Genomic DNA, 20,799 nt, shown 5'->3' with positions numbered 1-20,799 from the left:
CTGCACATGGAACTGCTGTAATGCTGTATGGTTCCGGGTGCTCTTCAATAGCAGCTGCTGCTGAGGAACATCTGAGCCTCCCAGCAGCCTCTTTGTAAGCACAAATCAATAATGTCCAGTTTCTCCGCTTATTCAATCTTTAATGCCTTCCCCATTGCTTTAGCACCTTTGGCCCCTCTTCCAGATGGATGCATCCCCACCTCCTGGAGCCTGGCCGGCCTATCCATCATTGATGTGGGTGTCTCACATTTCGGAAGCTATACAACATCATACGGAAGACCCTGTCCAGTGAATTCATTCTCAAGCCCAGCTTTAGTGATCCTTGTCAGATCCAGGAATACTTGTGGCCTTTTGCTGCAATCTCCTCTAGACAAATTGGTTTCAAGCTCCTTTGTTCACGCAGAAGCAGCTTTTCTCAGCCTTCCAGTCTCCTTTATATGTTGTCTGACATCACAGTTAACACAGACCGTCTCTTAGTAACCAAAGAACTCAGCAGACCGGGGGGGGGGGGCTGGCTGGAGAAAAAGCGGCCACTGGAGCCCTGAAGGCAGCCAGCCTGCCTCCCAGCAAAGCTTTTAGGCTTCAGTAGGGAATGCAAGAAGCCCAAAATGGGGAAGAACTGGGAGCAGAAGAGGAAGAGTTGGAGGAACTGGGAGGCATCAATGAACAACTAATAAGGAAACACCAGCTGCCACTCTCAGCACAGTCAGCCTTCAGCTATGTTCCCCCCCGACGCAAAGATCCCCCTGAACTCAGCTATTTTCACCAAGAGAGCAAGGTGCGTAGAGCAGAGGGGAAGGAGCAGTCGTGAGGAGGAAGGAATCCAGTTTTGAACTGCTGTTTCACTGAAGGAACAAAGTGGGAAGGAGGGGGTGAGAGTGAAAGGCAACTCAAAACTTTAAGCAGCTAAGCAGCTAATAGGGAGCCAGTGTGGTGTAGTGGTTGAGAGCGGTGGACTCGTAATCTGGGGAACCGGGTTTGATTCCCCGCTCTTCCACATGCAGCTGCTGGGTGACCTTGGGCCAGTCACACTTCTTTGAAGTCTCTCAGCCCCACTCACCTCACAGAGTGTTTCTTGTGGGGGAGGAAGGGAAAGGAGATTGTGAGCTGCTTTGAGATTCCTTAGGGTAGTGCTAAAGCGGGATATCAAATCCAAACTCTTATTCTTCTAGCAAATTCTCTATTAGCAGTTATATCTGTGCTACAGGTAATTTCTCAATATTTGCACACACACAACCTTCCATTGGTGCCAGCTCTGGACTGGCCCATTTGGAAAACGACTTGTCCAGTCTTCCACTTGTCCTGTGCCAAGAAAGCATGGGTCCAAGCGGTTTTCTGTTTGTCCTTCCACTTTCCCTGGGAAAACCCAACCTTTACTGCTCAATCCCTGGAACATCAATCCCTGGAAAACCTGAATGCCGTTTGTTCAGTGGTAAAGTTCAGCTTTCCCTGGGGAAAAGTGGTGGGAGAAGTGGAAGTCCGCATGAGCCCTAAGTGGTAAAATGAGGGTCCCGTGTCTGCTTTTTCTCCCTCACAAGGAATAGTCTCCCTCACAAGGAATAGTCTGTATTTGTCCTTGGAGTCATTCTGCTGGTTCTTGTTTCCTTAGACTCTTGTTTCTTCTTACTCCTTTCCTAGATCCTTCTGTTTACAGTCCCCCCTCTGGGATCTGAGCTTTTCTGTCCCTTAGGAGAGTTCTGTGTCTCAGGAGATCACTATCGAGAGGCTTCAGTGGCCTCCATCTTCACAAAAGCTCTTTAACCTATTACATGATACATTAATTGGGAAGAAGCGTGTTGTCCCGACCTGTGTGGGACAGTTGTAGCAATGCCAAAGGCAGTGCTCCAATCTATGCGCAGATCTCGGCTCCAGATCGATTTTCAGCATCAGGGCTGAATGTTAAAGCTATGTGGTGCTGCCGTCATGAAAAGCGCACGTGGGCATTGTGCTCACAGCAGACTCAACCAAACCTCATTATATCTGTCAGTTTTATTGGTATGATTCTTTGTAACCTGTGTCATCTTGTCAGTTAACGGCATGGCATTTCTTCCCCCCTTTATTTTTAAGCCAGGAATTGTTTCCCTGTACGACTGCATCTTTAAAAGACCCATGGGCTATGACGAAAAACTCCACCGCTGTGACAGAGAACACGCCAAAAGCAGAGGACTTCATATTAATGATGAGGTGACCAAATTGATGATCTCTTGACTGGGCTGCAGTTTGACGGCAATCACTATTTGCTCATCTTTCTGTTCTCCCAGTCATGAGAACTGCAGCTCCACTCCTCCTTGGCCACTGGCCATGCCGGCTGGAGCTGGTGGGAGTGGCAGTTCATCAATAGCCGGGGAGCCACAGGCTGCCACACCTGCTGCAAAGTGCTTTACAAATGCTAAACGATACGTGTAGGTTTGAGGAGGCGACAAGAACAGCTAGTGGTCACTCTGAACCCACTTCATGGACCATAGCTGTGTCAATTTTATGAATGCTCCTCTCTCCCACCAGCAACAGTAATGATACTAAAGACTACAGACAGTAAAGGACGCTGACAATGAAGTGCACCTAGAGGAGGGCAACCAGGAGCACCAAGAACACAAATGCAAACCCAAAGCACAGTCCCATGAAACACCCACCACCATTTATAGAGCCAAAGAGTTGGAAGGGCCTCCTGGGGTCATCTAGTTCAGCCCCCTGCAATGCAGAAATCTTGGCAGTTTCCCCCCATCCAAATTTAAACCAGACCAGACCCTGCTTAGCTTTGCAAATGTGCTAGCAATTTCATTGCTGCACCACTAGGAGGACACAGGCCTGTCCTTCCACCCCCACCCTGTCCCCCTCCACCCTGTTCCACCTTTGCTCTGGATGTGGATCAAAAGTAGGAAGGCACCTGACAGAATGATACCACAAGATGGGCAGGGAGAGGAGGAAAGAACATTTTGGCAGCAGCCCTGCACTAACCACCAGTTTCACCCTCTTGCCATACTCAGAAATAACACCTAACATTTCTTAACAGGAAAAAGCAAGGCCCATGGCAGTCTTGTCCTCCTCTGAATATGGGCGACGCATAGACAAGCCCGTGGAGCAGCTGGTCCGAGACCATGTGCGCATTAAACACGTTCAGGCGGAATTCTACAGGAAAAACGGAATAGCTTGCTTGATAGAAAAATCATCCAGAAACATTGAAGCAACCTAAGGCTACTTGTTGTGATTGATAGCAGGGAAGAATTAATGTGCCTGGGTTTTGTTTCTGTATTATTTCTTGTACTGTGCTACTGGGATTTTGGGGGAAATCCAATATTGCATCATATCATCTGATGAATTCTTTGCAGGGTTGCTAAATTAAGTGAGGCATGTTTTACTTGAATGTGCCTGTAACATGGCAACATTTATGCAACGAGCAGCTCACAACAGCATTATACAAGGAGCATTAGCTCATAATACAATATTCGGGGAAGAGGGCGCAGTTGCTCCCATGACAAGGGGTTTCCCGCTTTTTTCAGTGCATCCTGCTTGCTAAAGCAGCCATGTGCTTGTCTGTGAGTACTAGACTCAACCATTTCTTATGACATGCTAATAATATGCAGGTTAGAGCCTTGATTCACAAATCAATGGATGTTAGATCACAAATGAAGGTGCTGACAACATGCTTTTGCTTAATGTGTCTTTTCTCCCCTCATTCTTGGAAACAAAACCTTGTTGCATATCTCATCGTTACCATGTCTTATAGTGTTAACAGCTTAGTATAGTTATAAAGCAAAATTCTTCATCCATGCATTCAGAATGCTCAGATGATAAATCTGCAAAATAAAAAAGTTTAGGAAAAGATATGCATTTATTTGACAGTACAGTATGCACATCATGATCCACAGAGCCAAGCTTGGGCTGGAGCTGTGTCCAAGTTCAAGGGTCACCAACCTCACATTCAGAGGTGTTATGGCGCCTGCAAAGGCCTTCTTTGCTGCATCTGGGATGAACCATAATTCCCAGATTCATTTTTAAGAAAAGCTTATAGTATTTTAGAATCTGAGATATGAAGCAAAATATATAAGCAGCATTCCGCCAATTTTTTGTGAGAAACTAGCCTGCTCCAACCCCTCTCACTTACTTCCCCACTCTGGTCTGGGAAAAAATTCCATGGGTGCCCAGAGGAAAAGCTGCCTGAGTATTGAGAAGGGGAGGGGGAGCATAAGTGCCCTTTGAGAGAAGGAACACAGGCATTTGTGGTCTGTGAGAGAGAGATGTCTGTGTGGGTGGCAGACCAATGGCTGTGTGCCTGCGGTCTGTATGTGTCTGCTTTGTTGAGATTCCTACATTGCAGGGGGTAGGACTAGATGACTCTACAGTTCTATCACCTGATGGTTCTATGTGCACCTGAGTGTGAATGTAGTGTGGGCACCATGTAACTTTCTTGGTACTGGGGAATGCTCCCTGTTGCAATTAGGCAGCAACATCCTCTGTGTGTTTGTCTGAGAGAGAATCAATATTGTGCAGTCTCCAAACTCAGGATCAGTAGGACATAGCAGACTTCCCATTGTAAGCCGGAGGTTATCCAGGTGTGCGAATGATGGCAATTACTAAAGTCTCCCCAATTTTCTATTACACCACTCCTCCATGGCAGCCATTTTTTGAAGGGTGTCCATGGCACTTTCTCAGAATTCAAAATGTGCCAGGCGATCCCTGCCCTAGTGCTTGAAGAAGGGAATTATTCAAATCAAGATTTACAGCCCCAAATATCTATTTAAATCTCTATTTCCATACAGTATTATTATTGTTACAGCTCTTGGCCTGTAGCTGTAAAAAGCAGGCAGACACAACCATGGCTTGAGGTGAGAAGCAATTTGGAAGAAACTTACGAGCCACTTGGACTGGCAGTGATGTTTCTTTTAGTGCCATCACAGGTATTATTGTAACTTTAAGGGGCCAGAAGCCAAAGGGCAATGTCTGAGCGACCTGACTTTGGGGTCCAAACAAATGTGTCTGGAAGTTGTGTCTGGGATGGGTTTTCATTTAACTGCTTTAAAATGGTTCTAAGATGTTACAACAAGACGGGGAAGGACTTCTTAGAGGTGAAACTAACAAGGTTGGAGCACTTTCCCCCCTGCATAGTCCAAATGGTGTTTTTTCCTTTCCCCCCTGTATAGTCCAAATGGTGGAATTAGCCCTAGAAGGGGAGTTTCCATTAGCACCAATATAGCAGCTTCAGTGTTAGTCTTCATCAGGATTGCAGTGGGGAAGAAATAACTAACACACCTTCCTGTAATCCCTTAGTAAAACAGCCTCTCCTGCTAGCTATTAACATTAAACATCACTTTAATGTCACTGCTAGTTCAGCTCACAAATTCAGGCATCCGTGAAGAGTCAATAGCCTGAAAATAACAAATCTCTTGGCATTTCCTGTGGCAATTTGTTTTGGGCGGGGGGGGGGGGGAGTGTAACAAAATATTTTTCCCAGTTTTATTTGGGATGAATACAGTCACACTAAAAATAAATTTAGTTGTATTTTACCAGCCTTTTGGCACATTCTCTTTATGTATTGTTAGAGGACTGAGCTGTTCCACAGTGGAACGGTCTCCCTCAGGAGGTGGTGGCCTCTCCTTTCTTGAAGGTTTTTAAGCAGAGGTTGGATCTGTCATGGATGCTTTAGCTGAGAATCCGGTATTGCAGAGGGAAGGCCTAGATGACCCTTGGGGTCTCTTCCAGCTCTGCAATTCGATAACTCAATGACTGGCCCAGAAAACAAGATTCAGGTTTTTTTTAAATCACAGTAGCTTATCAAGTCCCAAATTTAAAATAATAATAATAATAATAATAAACCAATCTTCATAGATCTGTCAGCATCATTTGGATTCTATTTCAATCACCAGCTGAGCCTATAAGAGTTAGAAAAAATTTTCTTGTGCAGGTATTCCACTATATCACTTCTGGTCTTCAGTGACTCAAATTCAAAAAATGGAATCTGAAAGTTAAAAGGAAGGAAGAATGTATTACTGAAAGCATTTTACAGGAAGCAAACTCAGATAATTTTTCTTCTGTGAAATTAGAGGAATTGGTCTGTTGCTTATTTTTTCTTATGTATTGTATCCTATAGTTTTTGATATAAGAAATAAAAAGAGCAATAAAAATTTAATTAAAAATCAATCCACAGCCACTATAGCACATCACAACTGATACAACAGGCAGAAAAACCATTGAGTGGTCTGCTGAGTGATCTTCAAGTGGTTCATGGGGGGCAGGAGAAGTTTGGAAAACTACTTTTATAGATCTATTCCATCCTGGGGAAGAATTATATATACCTAGGGTAGAATTCTCCTAGCAACCCCATTCACCTGTGGGGAGTGAACCACCCAATAACAGTACCTCTGGAATGAGTTTCCATTTATTAACCCCAATCTAGTCCATTACTGTGACCATGAATTGTTTCAGGATGTCCATAGCCTTGCCTGAAGTCAGCAACAAAGAGATAAAGTTGGGTGTCACCTGTATATTGGTGACACTTGACGCCAAATCTCTGGTTGACCTCTTCCATCTGCTTCATGTAGATGTACCACAGCCTGGAGCAGAGTGTGGAACCTTGTGGGGACCCCAAGCAAAGCTGCCACAGGGTCAAGCGGTGTTCCAACAGCCCCACCCTCTGGAACTGCTCCTCCAAATAGAAGCAGGACCAGTCCTAAGCAGTGCCTTCAACAATCAGCTGTCAGACTGTTAAGAAGGATGCCATGGTCAACAGTACTGAAAGCCGCTGAGAGGTCTGAGGAATCCAGCAGAGCCACGCTCCCCTGCCCTTCTCTTTCTTGGGAAAGGTCATTTCGTTATGACTAAGGCAATTTCTCTGTGCCAAAGCCAGTTCTGAAGCCAAATCAACATGGTTAAAAAAAAACCAAAAACAAAACAAAAACCCCAGCTTCATCCAGAAGTATCCTAGCATTTGCCAGCTGCCACTCTCTTCAGCAACTTGCCCAGGAATAGGATATTAACCACTGGCCTGCAATTGTTGACATTTTCCAGGTCCAGATTAAGCATTCAATGGGGGTAGGTATCAGCTATTAAGAGCCCAAGCTTCAAGAGAGAGTCTGAGGCAGCAATATGGATTTCCAGTGCTACCTGCTGTTCACACTTTCTTGCCTGCAATTTTCCTATCTGCTTTGAACAGCAACCATTTGATTCACCCCAACTACTACAAATATTTACCTGCACAACTTCGTAACCAGCTAGCTGTAGGTGCCTTTGCTTAATGGCCTCTTTTCCAAGAAGATTGTGACTGTTGGTGCAAAATCTTCTTTGATCATCAATGCAGAGAGCTATTCTGCCAATCAAACACAAAATAAGATTAAATATTTATCACATTTGAATCAAACTTTTATGACATCCTGCATAGTTGTTGTTTTTTAGGTTATTACACGTCTTGGGTAATACAAAGACCTGACGAAACCTCCATGGTGCAATGTGGCTGCCATTTCCCTGCGGTGGGATGTCATATTGCTCTTAGCATTTGAACCACAGAATCTTGTGAAGTACCTCGACCCCAGGGGAAGATCCCACAGGAGGAGCACACCTTGCCATGGGCTAGTGCCACAGAACAAGTTCTTTGAAAGTGGTCTGTCTCTCAGTGCAATTGTTTAACTGAATGTTTCTGGAGTCCTGTGGGATGCAGCCCCAGGGAAGCAACAAGCAAAGACACAAATTGAAAGAACAGAAAATTGTACACCACTTGCACTACTCTGTTTATATTTAGCATCTTGCTTACCTTTGGTACGCCTCTTCATGTCTATTAGCTGGTAGTACAAATCCTTCATCATTGAGTTTAATCTCAATATCTGGTGCGAGGAAGGAGCAAGAAAAAAGTTACTATGTTTCTATAGCAGGGATGGTCAATAGGTAGATTGCGAGGGCTCTGTGGTAGATCGCTGCCCTGCCCCCCCCCCCGGACTCAAAAAAAGAAAAAGGAAAGGAAAAAAGGCCCAACAATTTTGACTTCCTTAAAAAATCTCTACAATTTTGGTAGATCACTGCCAGTTTTTTTAATAGTGGGAGTAGATCTCAGTCTCTTGAAAGTTGGACATGCCTCTTCTATAGCATATACTATAAATTTTGTGCCTCTTTTTGTTTGGGCAAAACCACCCAAAATACTTGAGCATTATTCTTCTTTACCATCTGGAATGTGGAAAGCATATGTGGGCCTTTCTACTTCTTATCTACACTTGATATGAATGCAAAGTATGAGATCTGTTAAAAGAAATCCATCTCTCATAATAGAAAAACATTAAGTATTAAAGGTAGCAAGAGGATAAAAGTATCGTCTACATCCTATTTCCAACTCATTTAGTCTGCATGTGAATGGAAAATGGGGGGTAGGGGGTGGATGGGTCAAAAGAGAATTTCTATGATGGTAAGGACCCCTTTTCCTTCTGCAGAATAGTATAGTATCTGGCAGTCAACCGGATACTGACACACACAACCATGGGAATTTCCCGCAATATTATGCTGAGCAAGGAGGCATTTGGCAAGTAACTCTACTATTTAGGAGAAGCAATCATGTCAGGGATCAGCTATAACTTTTTGAAGGGTTTGTTTGTTTGTTACTGCAAAGTACAGGTCTGTTGAAGATTAATGCAGCATTACTTTACACACTGAAACAGAAATTTTCATAATTATGGGACTATGACCATTAACATTTGCATTCAGCAAGACACGTATTAGCAACAGCTTCCCTACCCAGAGTATAGCAGTATGGTGTCAACACGTGAGAGGCAAAATATATCCGGGCCCCCAAGAGGTCAGTGAGGCCAGCCTTTACTCTGCTGTAGAGGTGACTGTCTACCAAGGACTCCATTGAACGATCTGGCGTGAGAAAGGACTTCACAATGTACTTGGGAAGGAGTTGGGGACCCTATTAAGACAGGAGAGGAAAATAAGCAGTTTCTTCCTGCAGGTAGAAATACTAATAAATATGCAAGCAGTTTGGTACAAAGACAGGAATGGGTTGTAAGGGAACACTTGGTGGCACAGAACAAGTTATTTGCAGTCTTTTTTTGGAAGGTCCTTATATAGGTACTCCGCTGAACTGAAAGCCCAACGGGCCACGCACGGAACACTAAGCTACCAGCAAAATTCAGTATGACTGCTGCTATTGACAGTTACTAATTAGCATCATTACTTAAGGCTGCTTATTTTATTATGCAACACTGTTGCCTATTCTGTGCAGGATCAAAACATGCACAAAAATGAATAGCATATTCTCATACCTCGTAGGAAGGACACTCCAGTGTAACTGTTAGAAATAGCTGAGTCAACTGAGAAAGAACAGACTTCTTCAAACCAGGTCCTTCAGCTGGGATAAAAGAATCAGAGGCATCAAGAAAGACGGTTACACAATTTATTTCCCTTTAAAAAGCGGGGGGGGGGGGCTAAGAAACAGCTGCTTAAAGCTATTTCCTAAACTTTCATTTCACAGGAAAGCTACTAGAGTCACCAAGGGGAGTGTAAAGTAAGATTTGCTACCAACTCTGCAGTACAACTAACAAAATACTGGGAGGCTACCCCTGAGCTCCTGCCCCACTTCAATCCTACTGCAGATGTAATTTCCCAAGGTCTCTCCAAGACCCACTCCTGTTCTCCAATGTGAATTCACAACTTCCATTACTAGCCCATGTGAGTTAACAATGTTACCAGGGGCATGTCATTTATGAGGTGACATTTCTGAACATCCACATCCCTAGACAAGCTATATACTTACCTTGCAACTGCTGCAGAAAATAGGGACTAAAGACTTTTGCCAGGAAATTCAGGGGATAGCGCTCAACTAGGGTGCATGCATGAAGAAGGCTCAAGAATACATGAGGCTGAAACTGGGCCGATCGAGTGCTGAGTATCCTTTCAAGCTTTTGGAAAAGAGAAGGAGCACACGGAGGCAAATAGTTGAGTTTCCCAAACGGAATAATCTGCTCAGCGATCTGAGCAGTGGTGAAGTTGTCAGCATTGTAGATGAAACTTTCTGCCACTGCATTGAAGATGCTTTTAGAAAGGATGCGCTTCCTGCTGCAGAACTGCATGACTTTGGAAACGGCACAGGGATGCATGGTGAAGGCGTATTTGGCAACATGTCTTTCTAGAGCTTCAGTGAAGAACTGGTCGTTGTGTCCAAAATGAATGAAAGCCTCCAGCACCTTTTCTAGCTCACTGTCAGTGAAATATGGGATGTGCCGTACTGAATGCTTGCAAAGCTTTATCACTAGAGGAACGGCTTGGGTTTGATCAAGAACCACCAGAGCATTTAACACTGTACTTGTCATTTCGGGGCTGAACTGAGGAACCCGAGTTACAGTTAAATTGCTCATTTTGTTTAATAGGGCTTGGTACTTTCCTCTCTCTCCGACACCCAGCTGCAGCATTTTGTAGACCATAGCCATTTCATCAGCCTTCCAGTCCTCCAGGTTTGTACTTTGAACTTGGTCCATAATTTGTTCCAAAATAGCACAACTTGGACCCTCTAGATTGAACAAGGATTCTCCAAGAACACACAGATTTCTAATAGTCATCTGGCCTTTATCAAGACGTTCTTGGCTCTCTGACACCAAACGAACCATCAAGGTACTCCAGGGATCTACACGTAATTTTATCAAAGCATTTAGTGAATTTACAAGACCAGATTCAGATAGGCTTGGTGATTCTTGTTCCAGCTGGAAGCAAAGTGACCTGAAGACTTCATCCTCCATCACCACTTCTGGATTATTCAGCATATTGTCCTCCAGTTGAACATCACACAACCGCTGAAGGACAGCTGCCACCATGGTGTCAGATAAACTTTCCAATGTGCTTACAAATCTGAACATGTCTTTGTATGAACAGAAACAGTTCAACTTCAAAAACACCTGTTCATCTGTCCACGTGCTGCCAGATTTTACACTGTTACCAGCTTCTCCATGGAGTTGCACCATTCCCGTAACATAGCCGGGGTGATTTCCCAGTTCCATATGGTAGTTTCTACAAGCCGTGCACTGAAAACCACAGACTGAACACACTGTTCGCAATGTTGAAGAACCATGGGGACATAACCTGAACTGCCTAATTTGCTGGCCAAAATGGTTCAAGGCTGTGCCTCGAGTTAGTAGCTGCCTACATGCTTGCATTGTAGAAATAGATGCCTGGATACATCTAAAATTCATGGAAGCCATTTCAGGTCTGCTTTGAACATTTCTCCCTGAAAGAAAAACAACAACTAAAAGTCAGTGTCACTATAGAGATATCCTGGTTAGCCTTCGAGAGCTTTTATTATTATTATTTTTTTTTTTTTAAAAAACCGCATGAAAAGAAAGGTCAAGAGATGGCACAATGAGGACTGTGTCCATCCTATAGTTCTACAGAAGGGGAGACTAATTACATAACATGGTACTGTCCACAGAATCAAGTGTCTTAATAACCTCAAATTTCCATAATCATGGAGAATCACATTTCTAGCCATTATAGATGCAAAGCTATGCTTCAAAGTGTGATGGGCAGTGGCTGTTGAAATTCCAGGAGCCTGGAGTAAGGGTTGGCTTTTCTTAGTATGGAATCTGGATTTCCGCGGCATGGAATTTACATTATTAAGCATGGAATACTAACTTCTTTACAGTGAACAAGAAGTGAATAAATAAATGCACTGAGCTGAAATTACAGGCAGACTGATGATCCACTGGCCCATGGCCTAAGTATTAATCCTTTACTGGCATACACAGGTTACAAGTATAAGTCAACGTGTAAAATTGGCATCTGTTCATGAAAGCAGATACTTTAAGATAAAACAGATAGACGTCATAAGGTTAAAAAGTGCCTCTCAAGTCTTACAGCGACATCATTTCATGGCATCTCTCAGAAATTTTGCTACAGATAGGTAGCCGTGTTGGTCTGCCATAGTCAAAACAAAGTAAAAAAATTCCTTCCAGTAGCACCTTAAAGACCAACTAAGTTAGTTCTAGGTATGAGCTTTCGTGTGCATGCACACGAAAGCTCATACCTAGAACTAACTTAGTTTAAATTTGTTTAAATTTTGCTACATTCACCATAATGTCAGTAGAAAGGAAACCTTGGATAAATCAGGGCAATTAAACCTTTCTTTCAGCATGAGATTTAAGTATCTTGCCGATTTCAGCATAAAAATGGACAGTAAAATAAAACATGTTCAATGGTTTCAACCTGTTTTATACCACAAGGACAATGCCTTTCTAAATATGGGATTTTCAAGAAGCTTCCTTGCAGAAGCAAGATGGAATGAAGTTACATCTTGCAACGGGAAAAGCTCTATGTTGGTGGTGATGTAAATATGGAGTGATCTGGCCAAAGAAAGGTCAGATCCCTAACCCCAATCAAGAGCAAGATTTATGGGCTGTAAGGCTGAGATTTTGGAATTCAATCTCTAGAAACCTGTGCTTGTTTGAAATGCTTCTGACAGTGATCTAAGCAAATGGTACCAGTATGGGCAGCCAAGCAAATCAGCGCATGCAATTGGTCCTAAAGAATTAGAATGTTAAATCCTTGTGCACTCTCAGTCCTTGGAGGACTGCTGGCCTGTGGGGCACCACTGCTTGCCATATCTTCCTTAATCACACAGATGCACATTGGTTTGCCTGCTACTGAAGGACAGCATAGAACTGGGAGAGCTGGTTAGGAGGGCAAATTTCCTTGCCCACCCCACAAGCATTTGTTAGACTTAAGAGCCTCAGTAAAAAGAAGCCATAAGACATCCAAACAAACATCAAATCAAACTTTACCACATTCTGGTACAAACATTGCAAGCTATATCTCTTGTGCTGAGCTGTGGCGAGAAGGGACTTCAGTTATGTTCTCAAGAGGACCCCCCCCCCCCCACAACACAACACCAGCTGGGTTCCACCAGAAAATGTTGCATTACATTATGACTCAGGCGAAATCTGTCTAAACTTCAGATAGACAGGTCACTTTTAGCTAAAAGCATGGGGGTTCATTAAAGGACAAACATATGTGTGTGTTTAAAACATACAGATAATTATAACAAAAACAGCAAGGCAGCAAAGAGGGAGCCAATTTGGCTTCCCTATGCAGGGAGGAGCCACCCCCGAGAAGGGGCCGGGCCTGGGGAGGCCCTCTTCTCCGGGGCTGCCAGGGAGCCTTACCCGCTTCTCCGCCGCGGCGCTTCCCCTCCACTACCCGCCTTCCGGTTGGGGCTCGGCCTAGTTTTTCGGCAACAGGAAGCGGGGGTTCAAATGCACGACCCCGGAAGTGAAAGGGCCTTCGAGCCGCCTGAGGGCGCCGGACCACAACTCCCATCACCCCCCGCGAGGGCCCGGCGCGCAAACTCAAGACCGGTAATTCAGAAGAGTGTCCTTGTTTCTGCCGGAATGCTTGGCTCCCTTGGGCGGGTCAGGCTTCGCCCTCCAGCAAGAACGGGAGGTCGCCCCGCCAGACACTCCGGCCTCGGCGCGTGCGCACTGGGCAGCCCTGCGCTGGGGGGAGTCGCGGCGGGGAGAGAGAGAGAGAGAGAGAGAGAGAGAGAGGAGCCCCGAAGCACCGCCTTCCCGTCCCTCCTCTACTTCTCCAGTCTATGGTTCTTGTGCCGAGCGCCCAATCGGGCGCCTTGTCCCGCCCCCCTTTCGCTCCGACTGGCAGCTCTCCTCTTCCGCTGCTGCTTCCCAGGCGGGCGGGCGAGCGGCGGGCGAGCAGGTCTGGGCCTGGAGAGGCGCGCGGGGGCCGGGGCCGGGGGCCGGGGGCCGGGGGCGGGGGGGGGGCGGGGGGGCCCGGAGGCCATTTGGCCGGGGCGGGAGCCGAGCCTGGTCCGGGGGCGGCGGGGCTGCCTGGGCGTCGCCTCCCCCTCCACATGGTCCTTTCCGCGTGGCTTCTTCAGGCTTTCCTAATGCGACTTCTCTTTTCTGTCGCGGGCAAGAAAATGGAACGCAGGGAAGCATTTGGCTCCGTTCACTTGTACAGAATGAGGGGGATCTGACTGCAGTCAGGAAAACAGGACCTTCTCAGTTGCTGCCCCCACTGCTGTGATTATGTTTCCCTAAGCAAGAATCAGGATGATGATCATGATGATGATAATAATAATAAAATAATAACAATAATTTATTACTTCTACCCTGCTCATTTGGCTGGGCCTTCCCAGCCGCTCTGGCCATCTTCCAACAGGTGATTAAAAACACAATAAAAGATCAAACATTTATAACTTCCCTGAAGAGGGCTGCCTTCAGATGTCTTCTGAAAGTCATATAGTTGTTTCTTTCCTTGACATCTGCTGGGAGGGCGTTCCACAGGGCGGGTGCCACCACCGAGAAGGCCCTCGGCCAGGTTCCCTGTAACTTGGCTTCTCAGTGAGGGAAATGCCAGAAGGCCCTCAGTGCTGGATCTCGGTGTCTGAGCTGAACAATGGGGTGGAGATGCTCCTTCAGGTATACAGAAATAAGGATAGAGAGGTTTTTCCTAGAGGGGTTTTCAAATTAGCCTTGAGCTCCTGGATTTCTGCTGCCCCAAGCAGTAGCCTGTACTGCCTATTTTGGTTGGGCCACCTCACTTGGGGTGGGTAAAGTATGTCCAACCTGATCCTGCACATATATTCTTGGAGGCAAGTCCCACTTTGTTCAATAATGTGTATAGAATTTTGGCCCTGAACTTGCTTTCTGAAGGGTAATATATTTGGAAGGCTGGGGGGAGAAGAGAAGCAGGAACTGCCATTTCTGGAAAGGATTACAGTCTCATTGTTCCATATGAAGTAACCCCTTTGCTTTTCTCTCTTTTTTCTTTTCCCATGTACTGTAGTTGATCTTTGAAAGATGTGCTGTAGAACAAACCGTAGGTTTTTGCTCCTTTATGCAAGCCAGAAGGGTCAGGCAAAAGCTATAGCTGAGGAAATATACCATCAGGCCAAGGACAGTGGGCTTGAAGCAGATCTTCACTGCATCAGTGAGTCAGACAAGGTAAGATTCTTTGAACACCCCGTTCAAATATACAGGAGTGGCATATTTGCAAATGACTTTCCACAACATTTCTTTGGATCATTCAGAGCTTTCCTTAGAAATCTTTCCCCTATAAGGTACATCTTGATTTTGTTCTCTTTTTGTTGAAGTCTTTGGGTAAAAAGGGTAATCAACGTAGATGGTAGTGACATGTTAAAGACTGCACCTTGTACCAGGTTGCTCACACTGCAAATTTTGTCCAAGGGAAAAGAAATTGGAGAGGGGGGCACATAAAGCGTTTAAAAATCATATTGTTAGGAAAGCATTGTTTAATGTTTGGACAAGATATAAGGACTTACTTGAAAATAAAACTCCAAGGTGGCTGTCGCCGATGGAAGCGAAGGCTCAGAAAAAGCTCAATATGGAGGCCAAATGGCCGAAATATTGGGAAATTTTGGAACAAGAGGGAGATAAATTAAAATTGCAGAGCTTTGAAAAACTAAAAAACAAAGTGCGAGATTGGCTTCATTATTATCAAATAATGGAGGCATATAATTTGGATAAGAAAATTGGCTTCCAGGTGGAAAAATCAAAATTAGAAACAGAACTGTTAGATCCCAAAACTAAGATTTTGTCAAGAATGTATAACTTGCTGTTGAAATGGAACACCCAAGATGAAATGGTGAAATCTGCTATGATTAAATGGGCTCAAGATGTTGGACACAACATTATGTTGGCTGACTGAGAACAGTTATGGACCACAGGCATGAAGTTCACGGCATGTAATGCCTTAAGAGAGAATATAATGAAAATGATATACAGGTGGTACATGACACCAGTCAAGCTTGCTAAAATATATCATTTGTCTGATAATAAATGTTGGAAATGTAAAGAGACTGAAGGAACATTCTTTCACCTTTGGTGGACGTGCCCAAAGATTAACGCTTTCTGGGAGATGATCTATAATGAAATGAAAAAGGCATTTAAATATACCTTCCTGAAGAAACCAGAGGCCTTTCTCCTGGGCATGGTCGGCCAATTGGTGCCAAAGAAGGATAGAATTTTTTTTATGTATGCTACAACAGCAACAAGGATACTTATTGCAAAGTATTGGAAGACACAAGATCTACCCACCCGGGAAGAATGGCAGATGAAGGTGGTGGATTATATGGAACTGGCGGAAATGACTGGCAGAATCCGAGACCAGGGAGAAGAGTCGGTAGAAGAAGACTGGAAGAAATTTAAAGTCTATCTACAGAAACATTGTAAAATTAAGGAATGTTAGAAGGATGCTGGAATGAAGCTATGTGGTTTTAGCAGTAATGTTATAAAGGATTAAGTAAAAATGGATTGTTAACAGGTCAGAATGTAAAGTTACAATATATTAAGATAAATTAGTAAGATAAAAACAGAAGGAAAGGATTTGTTGAAACAACTAATGAACTAGATTACAAAAAAGGGAGGTGTGAGGAGGTCAAGGAAACAAGCAAATGATAGATAAGATATGGAAAGATGGATTTGTTTTTAATTGTTTTTTATTTTTTTCTGTTTTTTTGTATTTTCTGTTTTTTTCTTTTTCTTTCTTTTTTATTCTTGTAACTTTTTGAAATACCAATAAATATTATTTTTTTAAAAAAAGAAATTGGAGAGGGGGAAAGGGAGGGTCATGGAATCATAGAAATGTAGAGTTTCAAGGGATCCCGAGGGTATAAGAAGGCAGAAATGTGAGCAAATGCACTTATGCATACTTGGGTTTCATCTTGATTACATTTGCATTTCTTCTTATGCCCCCTCATGGAAGTTATCCTGTTTTATCCTTAGGACAACCCTATGAGGTAGGTTAGGTTGAGAGAGTGATTGGTCAAAGTTACCTAGTGACGTTCATAGCTGAGCTAGGATTTGAATATAGGACTATCTTATCTAAGTTCAATACTGCAGGAAATCTACTACACTATGCTTATATATTGCATAGATTTGTTCGTGGAGAATTAGGATGCAAGAGGTTAAATTGTGGACTGAGTATATATAATTTGTGAGAGTATGTGATTTTTGATTCCAAGCTCAACTATTGCATCTAGCTTTGGATCCTTGCAACATGTAAAGTCCTACCTACTGTACAAGCTGAGGCAAGACTTGGAATTAGAACCATTATTCTGTTTCTTTCACTGGTTGTAAAACTCCGCTATTTGTGTGGGATTCAACAAATGACTCCCATCCGCAGAAGCCCTGTGCAAGGACTTCTGCTTGTGCAATACGGCCTTCCTCCCTTCTGCTGCCCCCATGCACCCCCTCCTGAAATTGGCTCAGGGGTCTGTGTCAAGAGAACTCCTGGGACAGCCCATGTGGGGAGGAGGGGGGGGATTCTTCTATCTGGAAACCAAAATGCTTGCGCAGATGGAATCATCACCTTAGTGTGATATTAAATTCCTCCCCGTAGGAGGCTCAGAGCTATCAAAATAGATTTTAAAAAGCTAATTGAAAAACCTGATGAATTGAAACATCACAATGGCTTAACCCCACATTACTGGATGTTCAGCTCTGATTGTGTGCGTCCAAATACCACCCAGTTTTGAACGTTTCTGCATTATGCTCCAACTTTGTTTCTTTCAATTTACAGTATAACTTGAATAGTGAAAAAGACCCCGTGGTTATTGTTACTTCTACTACGGGTACAGGAGAGCCACCGGACACAGCAGTCAAGTTTGTTAAGGAAATTAACGATAAATCTCTGCCGTCGGACCACTTTTCCCATTTACGATACGGATTGCTAGGTAATTTGCTTGTAAGCTGCTATTCGTATAAAGCAGGGGAGAAACCTTGTTGCAAAAAACTGCAGGCTGGATCCAATATATTTTTGATCAAATTGCTTAACTATGATCACAGTTAGTATAGCTGTGCGGCCCTCATTACGAGTATTGATGAGGCACCACACAGAATCAGGGTACAATTCAAGCCTCTCTGAAATAAGGATTTAGCTGTACTTTCTTCATTGGGAAATATGAGCTATATATTCTTAAATTTTACAATTTAACATCCTTTGTATTTTTAGACTGTGTTTTTGCTATGCTATATCTTTCCGTATTTTAAAATTATGATCCATGAAAGAACTCTGATCCAACAAATGTGATTCCAAAGTCGATGGCAAATTCATATGAATTTCAATTGTATAACCAAAGGGGATTATTTCATTTATGATAGTGAAATAAAAAATAGCACTATACTTTTTTTTTTTACTTCATGTGTGCTGTTGAATAGGAAACCAGCAAAAAAACCAGCATGACTTGGTGTCTTAACTTTACTTATTGAATTCGAACATGCTTTTCTGCTTTTAAGGTACTATCAGCCATATATAGCCAGCTATTCTGCTAATTAATTAATTTTGTCTTTTAAAATTTGGAAGTCTGAAGAATAGGATGATGACTTAAACACAGGCATCCAAAACTTAATTGTGGAAGAGGCTTTGCCTATTGCACTTTGGCGATTGTGAATATTGCCCATAATTCATTGACTTTTTCACTGATAATTCTGGTGCCTGGCTACTTACCTTTATCAATGAGTAATTTTTTAAATTATTTTTTTTGTAATAGCGGTTGATTCCCAACCAGACTGCAGGGCGGTAATGGTTTTCTCTAGATAGCTGTTTGGAGGGATGGGTAGGAGCAGCAGCCTAAGCCTCCAGGTTGCTAAAATGGCGCATGCCCCCACTTTCTGCTTTTGTGGCCCCCTTTCTTTCTCCTTTCTGTTTCTCCTGCTGCACAGAGGAAGTGGCTGTTCCTAGAGCAGGTCTGTGTGCTTCGCAGTTACTTCCAGATAGCCTGAGAGCACTATGACACCATGTGGGGCCGCTGCCCAGCAATTGTGCCACACATCATCCGTTTCCAGCATCACCTGGGGTAGGCAGGGAGGGGTGAAGAGTGAGAATGAGAACCATTCTCTCTGTTCCAGTCCTTATGCCAAACATTTCAAGCTGCGTAGAAGAGAAGTGCTTCTTTCTGAGTTAGTATCTTAGGGCCAGTCCAAATTGGACTGATGGTGGCGGCGGCGGCAGCATCAAGGAGGTGCCAGTTCCCAGTTCAGAAGAAACTTACATTCTTGTTCTCCTCTTCTGAACCGCCTCAGTGGTTTAGAGACTGGGACGGGTGAGAGAGTCAGCTTTGGAAAATTCCACCCTGCCTTACCAAAGCTTGGGGGGGGGGGACACAGTTGGACTCTGCATGGAAGAAACCATTGTCTACTTGGCACCATCCATGTCTGCACAAGGAGGCCTGTGTTGGCAATCCTAGGAACTTGTGCTTATTGTTTTGTAGTTTGTCTTACTGCTGCATTAAAGCTAGAGGGCAGAGTTTGATTTATTCTGAAACACCTTCTCCAGGGAATTGATCTGATGCAGGTTTTCTTGGTTTGCCTTTTCCCTTACTTTTATTTGCAGGCCTGGGAGACTCAGAATACACATTTTTCTGCAATGGTGGGAAGATAATAGACAAACGATTTCAGGAACTTGGAGCACAACGCTTTTATGAGGTTGGACTCGCTGATGATGCTGTCGGGTAAGAAACCTAAATTTCTCTGATGAGGTTTTGGTTAAGTCGCCTTGTGTGGCATTTGTTCCAATCCCCACCCCCACCCCAGCTATTTATAGCCCCATCTGAACACCAATTTAGAAACTGAGGAGGAGCAAAATAGGAGAGATCTGCCAGTGAAATAATTTACTTTTCCTCAAATTAAGCACAAGGGTGGAATGATTCTCCACTGCTCCTAAAAATTCCATCTCTATCCTAGATGAAGATTGCTCATGCATCATGCTTCCTTCATTCCCCCAGGAAATGTTCCCAGAAGCAGACAGTGTGTCAGCAGTAGCCATGGGCAATTGTGACGGTTCAAGTTAAGAGCATAGCTTGCTTAGTCTCAGCTGAAATGACCCCACTGAGTCTTTTTGCCCACTGGTTCTGCAGAGCTACTGGGCAGAAACATTCCCAAACTCCTGCCTTCACTGCTGCCTTGCCCTCCTGCTCCAGATCTCTTCTTGGAAAGAGCCTCTTGTGACTTGATCTCCCAGAAGAAGTAAGAGGAGTTGAAATTGATAGACATGGTTGAGTTTGTCCTTCTTTGCCTCATTAAGTACTGCTATTGTTTTCGTTTTTTGCAAATGCAGTGCAAAGAGCAGCACAGCACATCCCAGGAAGTAAATATCTCACTGGGGCTCTCGTGATTATATCAGCTGATAGAGGGCTCTGGTGTGCTGCTTTTAATAATGGCTTTTAAAGTGGGAGAAAGCCAATAGCCTGCACACGTAGCCAGAAGAGCGAACTTGGTTATTCAACACATCATTATTTAATAAAGTTTAACCTTAATAGTCTTTTCAAATTCATGTATCAGTGGCATTTAACACCCTACAGGATAAGCAAAATTTACAAAACTCTACTATAAGATGCTGGAGATCCAGAGCAATTTGAGCAAGAAACTTCATACACGTTTCCTGACCACATGTCATTATAAAGAAAAATTCTGGAACAACATATGAAGAAAACCCAAAATGATTCTTTTGTTCGCAGTCCAGACAGAAATAGAAAAGGTGGACATACAGTTAGTCACATATCTTCTGATAGGTGCAAGGCTGTGCCTTAGTCATCTCTGGAGAAACAAAAATCCACCTCCTGTATCAGAATAAAAGGAAAATATGGGAAAAGCCTTATTATTTAGATTAACATACCAAATAAGAGCTAGCATCAGAACAGTAAATAAGAAAACATTTTTTTTAAAGATGGGCACTTCTTCTAAGTTTCTGGAATAAGAAAATTAAATATAATACCACACATTGTAACTTTTCCCCACTACTATAAAGCCTGTTAAAATATGTTAAAGTCCTGTCTAGTGAGATATGTGTGCAATGTCTCAGTTC

At 43.6% G+C, this 20,799-nt stretch overlaps 3 protein-coding genes across 7 annotated transcripts in view; 2 read left to right on the top strand and 1 right to left on the bottom strand.

Annotated features, from left to right (window-relative positions):
• The first annotated feature begins 496 nt into the window (after positions 1-496).
• CFAP90 (cilia and flagella associated protein 90) lies at positions 497-3,641 on the top strand. Its single transcript, XM_081872919.1, has 3 exons — positions 497-778; positions 2,068-2,184; positions 3,011-3,641. Exons 1-3 carry the CDS (start codon positions 593-595, stop codon positions 3,188-3,190), a joined length of 483 nt encoding a protein of 160 aa, XP_081729045.1. The 5' UTR covers positions 497-592; the 3' UTR covers positions 3,191-3,641.
• Positions 3,642-5,412: 1,771 nt separating this feature from the next.
• On the bottom strand, positions 5,413-13,130 carry FASTKD3 (FAST kinase domains 3). Its single transcript, XM_081872740.1, has 7 exons — positions 13,125-13,130; positions 9,731-11,194; positions 9,240-9,325; positions 8,710-8,884; positions 7,742-7,811; positions 7,186-7,300; positions 5,413-5,953 (listed from the first exon to the last, which is right to left on the bottom strand). The coding sequence occupies exons 2-7, from the start codon at positions 11,166-11,168 to the stop codon at positions 5,855-5,857; spliced, it is 1,983 nt and encodes a 660-aa protein (XP_081728866.1). The 5' UTR covers positions 11,169-11,194; positions 13,125-13,130; the 3' UTR covers positions 5,413-5,854.
• A 115-nt stretch (positions 13,131-13,245) lies between these two features.
• Positions 13,246-20,799, top strand: part of MTRR (5-methyltetrahydrofolate-homocysteine methyltransferase reductase) — a 28,472-nt gene continuing 20,918 nt past the window's right edge. For 2 of the 5 annotated variants that reach the window (XM_081872726.1, XM_081872730.1), the window contains exons 1-4: positions 13,537-13,671; positions 14,764-14,921; positions 17,518-17,671; positions 19,330-19,447. In XM_081872726.1, the coding sequence (XP_081728852.1) occupies positions 14,778-14,921; positions 17,518-17,671; positions 19,330-19,447 (416 nt within the window). In that variant the 5' untranslated portion in view covers positions 13,537-13,671; positions 14,764-14,777. Of the gene's footprint in view, positions 13,317-13,534; positions 13,672-13,806; positions 14,137-14,763; positions 14,922-17,517; positions 17,672-19,329; positions 19,448-20,799 lie in introns of those variants that run through there. The other 3 variants (XM_081872727.1, XM_081872729.1, XM_081872728.1) reach the window with 3 other exon arrangements.

This window comes from Podarcis erhardii (genome assembly GCF_964252035.2).
Source record: "Podarcis erhardii genome assembly, chromosome: 8".
Classification (NCBI taxonomy): Eukaryota; Metazoa; Chordata; class Lepidosauria; order Squamata; family Lacertidae; genus Podarcis; species Podarcis erhardii.
This window is presented reverse-complemented; position numbering and strand designations above follow the sequence as displayed.

Coding starts and splice junctions, on each gene's coding strand:
- CFAP90 (XM_081872919.1), top strand. CDS start 593: ATGCAAGAAGCCCAAAATGGGGAAGAACTGGGAGCAGAAGAGGAAGAG. Junction 779..2,067: donor ATTTTCACCAAGAGAGCAAG/GTGCGTAGAGCA, acceptor TTTATTTTTAAG/CCAGGAATTGTTTCCCTGTA. Junction 2,185..3,010: donor GACTTCATATTAATGATGAG/GTGACCAAATTG, acceptor ATTTCTTAACAG/GAAAAAGCAAGGCCCATGGC.
- FASTKD3 (XM_081872740.1), bottom strand. CDS start 11,168: ATGGCTTCCATGAATTTTAGATGTATCCAGGCATCTATTTCTACAATG. Junction 9,326..9,730: donor TTTTCTGCAGCAGTTGCAAG/GTAAGTATATAG, acceptor CTTTTATCCCAG/CTGAAGGACCTGGTTTGAAG. Junction 7,812..8,709: donor ACCATACTGCTATACTCTGG/GTAGGGAAGCTG, acceptor TCCTCGCACCAG/ATATTGAGATTAAACTCAAT.